This window comes from Cryptomeria japonica, chromosome 8 (assembly GCF_030272615.1).
Source record: "Cryptomeria japonica chromosome 8, Sugi_1.0, whole genome shotgun sequence".
NCBI lineage: Eukaryota > Viridiplantae > Streptophyta > Pinopsida > Cupressales > Cupressaceae > Cryptomeria > Cryptomeria japonica.
In genome coordinates, this window is record NC_081412.1 from 734,561,878 (window position 1) to 734,573,523 (window position 11,646).

The 11,646-nt window shown below is 35.4% G+C and overlaps 1 protein-coding gene across 1 annotated transcript; it reads right to left on the reverse strand.

The window, feature by feature from the left end:
* Positions 1-6,239: 6,239 nt before the first annotated feature.
* Positions 6,240-8,304, reverse strand: LOC131040799 (probable inorganic phosphate transporter 1-7). The gene is made up of 2 exons (XM_057973758.1): positions 8,200-8,304; positions 6,240-8,046 (listed from the first exon to the last, which is right to left on the reverse strand). The coding sequence occupies exon 2, from the start codon at positions 8,011-8,013 to the stop codon at positions 6,385-6,387; it is 1,629 nt and encodes a 542-aa protein (XP_057829741.1). The 5' UTR covers positions 8,014-8,046; positions 8,200-8,304; the 3' UTR covers positions 6,240-6,384.
* Positions 8,305-11,646: the final 3,342 nt, after the last annotated feature.

The window sequence follows — 11,646 nt, forward strand, 5'->3', positions numbered from 1 at the left end:
TGTTTCTGGTAGACGTAGACACTTAGTGGTGAACCATGTTAAACCTTGTGTTGTGTGTTTTTTTTTCTGCTGTTTTGTTTTCGATTGTATGCTCGTTTTAATTTTTACAGCTTTGACCTAACACACTGTTGTCAACCAAATTTCATGCTATGACAGTCATTTCTTTGCTCTCTATGTTACTTACATAACGACACACTACCCTATAGTTGCACCACAAGCATTTCCTCCATATTCTTCATTCAACAGAACAGGTCTGTTAGGGATCAAATCTTGTTGAGTGCAAAGGTCTAACATCAAAAAGAAATGAGGATGGTGTGAAGATTGTAATCTCAACACTCATCCATATGCACATGAAAAATTGTCACTCTTTATATCAAATCAATATCCTGTTGACTATTCTTATGTTTGGCACAATGCAATGCAAAGGTATCGTGTGTCATCTTGCTTAGGTGGCACATATGGCAGTGTTAATTGCTACGGTGGCAAATTTTGAAGTTTGTGTTTAAACGCCAAAAGCTTTAACCGAGGTAGTGGTACAGACGTGATATTTGCAGTATGGGAATTTAATGCATTGCCAGGTTGTTCGTAGATACTTGCCATTTGTCCACATTGTGTGGCAGACTTCAAATTGTTTGCAAAATAATTAAGGTTGTGGGTAGTTTGAACATGTTGTAACTGGTTTGTTTTCCGTCAGTTTACATTTTGCTTCAGAGCAGCGGATATGTTGGATATGGGCTTGAACAAGGTTCAGTAATTTCGTTTTGGGTTTTTAATATATGCTTCTACGTGTTCTAAGGATTATATTGATACCTGTTTTGGCATCTTCTGATCTTTCTCTTATCTGTTGTTGTGAGATTTGTGGCTTGGCTGATGGATATCTTCGAATGCAATAAACATGTGACGGCTCCATTTGAGACACCATGCATTATCAGGTGGAAACATTTTGTATAGGTTCGAGCATATCAGGTATGTGCATTATATTTTGAAAAGAATGCAGATTTACAACTCCAGCATTAAAGGTATTGGTGATATAAAGTCTTTGAATGTATTTGATGCATAAATACTTCATCAGGAATGGCAATGGCTATGGTTTTTGATATAGTGATGAGTTTTGAAGTGGTTATGTTTCGAAGTAATAATGATTGTTGAAATGGCAGAAACGTGTCATGGCATGAATGTTATAAAATCTGAAACAGTTTTTAAAATGTTTGGTCTGCAATACTTATCAGTGTTTGACGTTTATAATGTTCATTGGTTTCATTGGTTTCAAAGATGCATTCGAATCTGAAAGCAAACGGTTGTGTTCGGTTTTAAAACAGCATTCATACAAAGTGGTTTTGTAACAAACCCCAACTGGTTCAGTTGGGCTGGTATAACCGTTTCCATTCGTATCATATCATTATTTATTGAGATCATTTGGAAGATCTCAGTGTGTGTATGAAATGTGAAAAAGAACAGTGAAAAGAAACGCATATGCATTTGTATTGAAAGTTATAATATATACTTATACATACATACTGATGTAGTATTTACATCTATATGTATTTATAAGACTGAAAGGAATAGGGTTGAACACCCTGAGCAGTTGTAGCTGCTGGTTGTAAAGAATTGAAGTTCAATAAAGATGCAGGATTATTGGAGTGGTTTTTTTTTCACCCTATGATGAAACCGTAAGGATTTTCGAGGGTTTTCCCACTCCGCACAAATTTGGTGTTTCTCTTATTTGTGAGTTGGCATATTTTGTTTTATAATTTCTGTTCAAGATTGATATGATTCAAAAGTTGTTGTATGTTGAAAATCAGAGTTAAATAATAGCAAAATTTGTGAATTACATACTGTTCTGATTCAACCCCCCCCTTCTCAGAACCCTGATACTTCCAACATATCCTCCGTATTCTTCATTCAACAGCCATATCTTCAACATATCTTCAATCAGTCTGCAGCATTAAAGATGAACATTGAAGATAGATTTTGCTCAAGAATTGAATGGTTTTCATCTTAATTGCTCCAACCTGCCGATGTACAATATGCGGATTTTTGGAAGTTTCTTCCTACTACCTCCTGCCCATTCCAGAAAGATCTAAGTCCTTTCATAAAAAAAAAGAGATAATCGTAATTGGTTCAAGGATAAATAAAAAATTAGCTTTCTCTTTTGTATTTGTCTGCCCTGTTTTATCTCTACTCTGTTTTTTATATCTACTCCCCTATTTCCATCATGTGGAATTCAAGAGTGTGTTAGTCTGAAGACAAAGCCTTCAATTGTAGAAGTTCAATGGAGTGTAGAACTTGCTAAAGAAAAAGAAGCTATGTTGGAGAAATCAGAGACTTAGAAGTTGCAGCTTAAAGGAGGCCATAGCAGTTAAAAAGATTGCCAAAAGGAGAAGACGCTGGCAACCTCGAAGTGTATGATGTGTAGCCACAAGATCGTGAGGTTGTTTGAAGTGTTACCAAGGAAAAAATAGTAGCCATGGTGTATTGTCACTCCTAAATGAATGCTTAGAAGAGTGCAACTAAATATACTAGATATTTTGTGAATCACCCAGTCAAGCCATACTAGATGTTGCCTCTTGTTTAAGGAGTAGATTGAATTGAAGCCGTTGAAAGTTCCCAAGGATGGCAGAGTGTTAGAAAATATTGAGATAGTGGAATTTTGAGATCGTTGGAAAATTGATGAGGGGGTTTAAGGCTGTGGTCTGAGATAAATCTTAGTTCTTGAAACAGTGTTATTAGAAGTTTGCAGAAGTCTGAAGTTGTTTCCAGAGCCTTGTTGATCATGTTCAATGGCAGTAGTAGATCACTGTGAAGATAGTTGTTAATATTATTAGTGAACATCATGGGTTTTAGACAAAGGCAGAGGAAAAGAGTTCAAATCAGCCACAACTGATAAAGAAGATTTTAGAGCCTTAAGAGACTCGAGAGCAGATAGATCCAAAGGAGGGTTGCAGTCTTATACAAGTCTATTTGCTGGAAAAAAAGGATTTTTCTGTTGTGGGTGAAGTTGTAGGTGACAAATAGAAAGAGAACGTGAAAGAGAGTATTGTTGGCCACTAAAAAAGGAAGCTGACAAAGGTATATTAACAAAAGAGACAGTGTTTGCTTAGCTGCTAGTTGCATATTGTGCGAGCAAAAGAAGACATAGAAGTCAAAGTCATAGCAAGAGTAAAAGGCTATTGGTAAAAGAGATTGTTGTTTTGTAAAAGTACCATCGAATATTGCAACTGATTGCTCAAGGTAACCAATCAAAGGAGATCGATAAAGTTAAAAGAGGATGTTGAAAATCATTTAGCTACTAGTTTAAAAGGCTGATTCAGATTCAAGGAGCCACCCACAAATAAGAGAAGTGGGTGTAAGGGTTTGAAACCGCATAGTGAAAGATTGTAGAAGACCATGCTTAAAGTCTTCAAATTAAAAGTGAAGCTGCCGCTCAGAAAGAGTTGGAGCTACCTGTTGGAAGTCACAGATAATGTTAACAACATTTGACTGAAGTGTCTAAAGGTAAATAAGAGTGAAAAGTGTTGGATTGAATGGAAGTTGAATCTCAAATTTACCACACCACTTAGACTAGAAGCCAGCGATGATAGTCAAAGGGAAAGTAATGCTTTGTACAAACTACATGGCAGATTTGTAAAGTAAGTCATTATATGTTTTTGAAAAGGGAAGTCACCCACACAAGCCACCACTGCTTAGCAAGGGAGTTGTACGAGGGTTTGCAGCTGTAAGAAGGAAAGGAGAAATTGTTGTTTGTCCCCATGCAAAGGAAAGCAATGCTATCTTTAAAGGGTTTGTTTGAAGATAAAGTGAAAAAAGGAAGAAGCCACAACTGTTAGAGAATCGATTGCTGCAGTAGCAGTAGTCATAGAAAGCTGTTCAAGACACTAAACATTAAAGAAGGTGATTTATTGGTAAAAGGAAAGATTGCTAGTCAAAGATTGAGAAGGAGCACAAAGTTGTTTAAAGGAGGTAATTTGAGTAGAAAAACATAGTCAAGTGTTTGAGCAAGGTAAGTTTAAATTTCTTGTTTCAATGGGAAAGATAGGAAAGAAGGTAAAGAAAGGGAATGGAAATTTAATTAGTAAAATGGATATTTTAAACAAGGAATTAATGTAAATGAAGAAATCCAAATTAGAGATGATTGCAATCATAAAAGAGGGACAATCTGAAAAATGTAAACTTTTATATGAGAATCGTGAGTTTGAAAACAATTTGAACAAAGTAAAAGAGAAAAATGAAGAGCTAGAGGAAAAGGTAAAGTTGTTTAATGAGATTAAGAAAAGGAACAAGGAGTTAGAATAAAGAGTAAAGCTGTATGATGACTTAGGAAAGAAACTAAAAAGGGTAGAAGAAAAAAATAGTTTATAGGAGAAGGAAATCTCAAAACTGAAACAAGAGAATGAATGTTTGAAGTTAAAGCCCTCTATATGTGATGTATGATGTGGCATAGATAATTTGTATGACTGCATAATTGGTAAATGTGAATGTGTTTGTGACAAAGAATGTAAGAAAGAAGATGACAATGTGTTTGCAAATACTGCTTGTTGTGACGATAAGAATGTTGGTTTGAAGATTATTAAATAAATGGGATATAAAGGTAAAGGATTGGGAAAGCATGAACAAGGAATCGAGCATGAACGTGCCCTCAAATCAGCCTTAGCCGAGCATTTAACCACTACCAAACATCATATCTGTTTGGAGGACACTCAGGTATTGTGTAGGGAGAACAACTTTTTCAAGAGGAAAGTTAAAGAGGCCATTGCTATCATTCAGCACCCATCCAATCTTAATCGAGACGATGGGTTAAACCTTAGCATCTCGTGGCACCCTCTTCTTCTGGCCCTCCAGCGTCATCCCCGCCCCCCTCCTTGACTTCTCCCCCTCTTTCTTCTTCATTTGTGCGTCTCCCTCTCCCCCTTTGGTCTATTTTCCTTTTTGTTTATTTTCTAGTTTATATTTGCTTTCAGTCCTCATCGTGTGTTTATTTTTATATGCTCTTGTCTTTTGGAATTGTAAATTTCTCTTTTCTTATCTGTTTCTGGTTTTTTGTCTTTTGGTTTATGCCTTTGCATATATTCTGTTATGTATTTGTATTCATTTATTTATTCTTTTAATTTTTAATTTTTGTCCCATATTCTTTTCTTCTTTTGTGTTTTTTAGTGGTTTTGATTGTGATGCTGGGCTTTCCTTTTTTCTTTTCTGTGGGTGGTTTATTCCTTGGAGTTTTTTTTTTTTTTTTTAGGTCTCCCACCCTTCAGGTGGTCTTTTCCTTTTCTCTTTCCTCTCTCCTTGTTTCTCGTGCCTTCCCCCACCCCTCTCCTCTTTATATTATGCCTCAAATCTGCATCTCAACATCTTTCATGTCTTGGGAATTCTCTTCATCCTGATGATGAATCACGGAGTGTGATTCGAAACGTTGATGAAAAAATATACACACAATCGAATCCAGAAAAAAAATACACTAGAAATAAAAAATGACTAATCAAAATTTTGTTGTGGTCTTTTAGAATAATTAGGATTTATAAGTGATTAATAAAATAATTAAATTTAGGGGTTTTCGAAGGATTAGTATAGCTAATTAATTTAATTTATGAAAAAATTTCAAAACTGAGTTGTATAAAATTAATCATCAAGAAAATAAGACAAGCATACCAAAATTAATATTTTCTTGATAATTGACAATAAAATCTACACAACACAACCTCATCTTGATCAATTTTACAAAAATTAACAACTACTCACTTTTATATTTAATTTTTTAAAATAAAAATTTACACATTTTATCATACCCTAGTTTTTTTTTTTGGTTGTCATAATAAGATATCACTTATTTAAATAACCTACATTGAATTAAGAAAAGTGTATGTTTCCCTCTTAGTTTAAAAAAACAATTGTTCTCAACAGAGCCAACTACAATATACACCTAACTATATCAGTTATAATTAGATAATTTTTTTAATGCGAGCCATATTGACAGTCTTCCTAAAGGTTGACTTCCAATCATAATTTAATTTAATTTTTTCTCCTCTGTTACGTCTTACACTCCATAAACTAAGGAAACAAAATAAGTTACACCTCTCCTGAAAATATATCATTTGTAAGTTTTTAAGAAAAGAGACTTAAAATAACAAAATTTCAACAACTGGTCTTTTGTCTATTATTAACATAAAAATAAATTAACATATTCGGAATCAGATTCTTGGTAAAAAGTTATTCCATTAGTTCAAGTGCCATATGTAACACGCGATCTTTAACACAAAGGGGCAGAAGATAGAATTGTTTCAATAACCTCTTATAATCAAAACAAAATAGCTTCAATACGAGTAGGGAAAAAACTGAAATCTAGCCTGGATGAACTGGACAACAGTGCAAGCAAAATAGATTGTATGGCGATCAGACATGTTCAACTGTTCTGGACGTTTCAAGGTGGGTTGATTCTTCTTGTGCATTCTCACCGGAGAGCTCTTCCAAAGATTTGCCATTTGTTTCAGGCACCAGAAACGTGAAAAGAAACCCTAATGCATTTATTACCCCCAAAACTATCAAAGAATTCTTCACCCCGATGCCCTTTGTATACCCAGGTTCCACTTCAGCTGCCCGAGTGCTCTGCGCTGCGTAAAGAAAAGCGAAGGCTCCAATAATGGCACCCGCCTTGCCCGAAGCCGCCGAAATTCCATGACAGGTTGAACGGAACCTGGCCGGAAAAAGCTCCGCTGGAACGATAAAAGTGGTGCTGTTTGGCCCAAAATTAGCGAAGAAGAAGGTGAAAGAATACAGAACAACGAAGGCGGTAGGATTTCCGCCGCAGAAATCAGCACCACATTTGGTCCCTCGCCAATGGTCGTAAGGAATGGCGAGAGCGAACATGAAGGCCGTCATGAAGAAGAATCCTATCAGCTGAATTGTGAATCGACCAATGTGGTCGATTAAAACGACTGTGAACCAGTAGCCCGGAACGGTAGAACATAAGGCAATGATCGACTGAGCTCTTGCGATCTTGTATACTTCTTCAATGGCGTTCATCTTTTTGCCGGCGGGCAGCCATCCCACAGCAGTAAAGATGTCCTTTTGGAACAAGTTCTGGCTGTAGAAGGCGATGTCAAGGAGAAACCAGGTGGAAGTAGTGCCCAGAAGATGGAGACCATGGCGTTTGAGGAACTGCGAGGAGAATAATCCATAACTGGGTTCTCGATTTACAATCTCTTCAACCTGTCCTTGATCTTCCTCAATCTCTTGCTGCATCACCTTGGACATGTCGGCGGCGGCTTGCTTTGCATTTCGGGCAACCAGGGCAGTGTAGCGGGCGGTTTCGGGCATCTTTAAACGCCAGTAGTATGTCAATCCCGCTGGGGCAGCTCCGAGCATGAGGATCATCCGCCATACACAGTCAGCCTGAGGAGCAGTCGATCCAGCTGGGTCGACTTCAAAGCTGGGACGATTGTACACGCTCTTGAAACTTGCAGAGACCATAATGGCGACGGCGCCGCCAGCAAGGATTCCGAAGCCTTGCATGGCAAAGACCGCCGCAATAAATGCGCCTCTGGTTTTCTTGTTTGCGTACTCGGACATGATGACGGCTGACAAAGGATAGTCCCCACCGATACCGAAACCGAGCCAGAATCTGAAGAAACAGAGCGTAGTCATGACTGATTTGGCCGTGCTGCCGAAGGAGAGACCACATCCGATTGAGCAAAGCACCATGATCATAAGCGTCATGCCGTAGACTTTCTTTCGCCCCATTTTGTCTCCGAGCCAGCCGAAGAAGAGTTGCCCGGCCAGAGTGCCACACAAGGCAACTCCATTGACTGCAGCAGAGACATTTGGAGGCAGAGATCCGGGCTTGGTGCTGTTTGGATCGAAGTAATAGATCCTGCCCAGGAGCTTTGTTACGGTGGAAATGCAGAAGAGATCATAGGCGTCGGTGAAGAAGCCCATTCCTGCTATAACGATTGCTGTGAAATGGTACCATTGAGTTTTGGCAACGTCCAAGGCATCCAGCACTTGAAGATTGTTCCCCGCCATGATGCTGGGAAACACTCTCAATTTGTTGGGCACCTGTATAACACGAAACTTTTAGTCATGAGCAGGAAGATCGGCATGTAGTGTAAATTAACAATCCTGACTTCCTATATTAGACTACTTTCACCATGAATACAATCGAAAAACTCTTAATCGGAGGAGAGAAACATTTCCATTCTCTAATCTTACCTTAGAGACAATGGTGCGAAAACCTGAAAACCGGAAAAACCTTCTCTGATGTTGGCGATGACTCGAAAGCCAAAGAAAAAGACGGGCTTAACGAGACCAGGGTTGCTCGGTATTTATAGGCATGGACTTCTCCGCTTGAGACACTGTATTGAATGAAAGGCTTAACAAACTTTAAAGTCTGTGACCTCGTCCAGGCCATAGTGACCAATCACATAAAAGAAGGGTACGGAAAACATAACCGTACAAAATAGGACCAAACTAAAGAATGCCATGACTGCAAAAGGCTTAAGTTGGCTCTTTAAATCTGTAGAACACAGATAGTAAGGTTCATTCCAAATTGCTTGGAGTGGACTCTTATTTGTCTGCAGGTCAATTCCTGGGTCTGTCGTAGTGTTCTCTTAAATATAGGTGTTCAAAGAAATTAAATAATTTCGGTTAATTTATTAAATGTGAATTAAAAATATATGGCAATTTACTCAATTTAGAGTGCATCAATATATTAATAGTAATAAAAGTATTGATTAACAGATTGAGTTTGGTATTTAATTTTAATATCGATAGTTGTAAATGATGTTTATGATGTATGTAATTGATTATTTATTGTTTTGAAATTTAATTATTTTGTTTGATGAATATTTTATAGAAAATATAAATATCAATTTGAAGTCTTAATAGTTCAAATTTAATCACTAGAGATCTAAACTAATGAAATTTAGGCTTTTTCAAATAGTTTTCTCTCATCTCTAATGCTTGATTAGCTTGTAGGGATTATGATGTTTATAAACACTTTAAGGGGATCTAACAAATTTTTAGGTTCTTTTTTCCAAGGTTAGATAATTAAATATATTAGTTGGATAATTCTAAATAAAATTTTGAATTAAGGGGGTAATAAAGTTGAAATAAAAATTTAAATATTTGAATTCTGGCTCGATTCTTACACATTTGAGGATTAATGTCTAGGCAAATGGAAATGAACATAGGTAAGGAAGTCATAATTAGGTTGGGATGAATACATGGGAGTGGATGTGAATGTAGGCGCAGTAATGTGGGATAAATGATTAATTCATAAAAATAATTGTAAGTAGGATTTGTACACTTAAAATTGTCCTAGTCTAATTAAAAAAATATTTTATTTATTTAATTATTTTATCCAAAGCCTTCTATTAATCAAATAGATTTTTATTTGTTTAATTAATTCATTTATCCTTTTCTAGCCTTTCCCCATTTAAATCAATATTTTTCTTTATTTAAATTATCCTTTCCCTAAATTAAATAGATATTTTATTTATTTAATTGATCTCACTTCCCCTATTAATTAACTAGATCTTTATTTATTTAACTAATTCATTATCTTTTTCCCTCCATGACACTTTGTGATTTATCTCTTGATTTTATCCTAACCACCTTTCTAATATTTTATCATTTTCCCTACCTACCCTTTAATCCTAATCGACCATTTATCCTTTCACCTCTTAATCATATCCCTCCATTTACTAAGGTGTCTTCCATATAAGGAGATTCCTTTATCCTTTCATAACCCTAATCCAGGAATCTAACTAATCAACGATCAATCAATCTTCATGCGATCAAGCAACTTCACAACCACAATTAATTCTATGTTGAGCTCTTGTGCACAATACAAAATTTGAGATCAACCATATCAAACAAGATCAATGGACATAGGAAACAATGGAGATCAAACCCTACTAAGTATGTGAATGGTATAATCTTTCTATTTTATAGTGATTTGCATGTTTTAGGTTCTACATTGCTGTATGGTGGATTCTTGATTATAGAACTAGGGTTTATGTGCTTGGATCTTTGTTGGTTTTACAATAGTTTAATCTTCCAAATTTTACCCTATACAGGATTTTTGATAGAGATGGATAAGGATTGCAACATGAACTGGATCTAAAACAAAGTTAGTGCTCATGTCAATATATAATTAATTTAAGGCATTCCACTAAGGTGAGCACAAAATAAATGGATATCCAAAATTCTACATTTTAAAGTATATGGACATTCTCAATCAACATAAAAAATAAATATTTAAACACTCATAAAAAGGAAAGAGGATATACACCTAAAGTTGCATATCTTTCTTGCATTATTCTTGTATGGTAATTGCTGTAATTACTGCATTCAAACCTACAAGATGGAAAAAGATATGCAACAAATAGTTTTTCTCACATAATTAGAATATATGCTCAAAATCTAGAAATTAATTCAAGTGTCTATAAAAGTAGAAACAAAGCTTGGAAGAGAGAGATACTTGGAGGATTCACCTTATAAAGAAGGGAATTTTTAATCTATCTAAAAGATAACATTTTATATCTAAATATTAAAAATTATGTATTCTAAGATTATATGATATTAAAAGAAATATTCTACCTATACATAGAAAGGAGAGAGAAAAATAATGTTTTTGATTAAAATAAGTGGGGAAGAGCCCCAACCCATTACAAATATAAAACACAAACAATAGTAAACCAAAACTAAAACAAAAACAATCACGAGATTAGCAAACTAAGGCAACTAACAAAGTAACAATAGAGTTGGATCCAAATAGGTTATAACCTATTTTGTTCATACAAGCTTTAAGTCTTCTTATCTAACATTGTAACTTAAGAAGTTGAAGAATTGTTAGTGGGGTATTTCTTCTTACATTGAACAACTATCTAGGTAGATATATCACTACAATAAGAACAACACTGACTTGTAGAATAAAAAGGTGTGTCACCAAAAATATAGGTAGAATAGAAAAATAATTAAGGACAACAGACAACTTTACTAGAAGAAATAATAGAAGAATCCTTGAAACGAACCTCAAAGAAAATTTAAGAAGTAGAATTAGTTTAGTAAACATAAGCTAGAGAAATAGAAAAAGAAACCAAAAACCAACATCTATAAGTTTATTATTAGACGTAGATTTGGACTGGCAAACAACACCAACAACTAACTCTGTAGAAAAATATAGATAAAAAGTAACCAAAGCAAGAGATAGTACCAAATCCTCAAGAAAATTAGTTGAACCAAGAGGAGAAGAAGAATGAATGGGTGGTTTTTGAATCCTTTGAAACAAAATCATCCTTATAAGTAGCATCTGAAAAAATAGTAAGGTAGGAATGAATGACATTCTTCCACCAACTTGAGGAAGATTGCTCGTGAGCACTACAGGGGCACTCAGAAAATAAATACTTTGTAGGAAAATACTGTTGGAGTTTTGTCATTAATGCTTATGATTTTGGTGAAGGAGAATGTTGTTTTATAGGATATACTAGTTGTCATTTATGTCAACATACCTTTGTTGACTTATACTATTGTTGCTTCAGTAATATGTGAGCCTACCCATCATTCTCTTCTTCGCATTACTTTAAAGTTATTGATATGGATTTGCAGTATATTTAGTATTATGAATATTAGATGTACTTATATTCACGTTTGTAC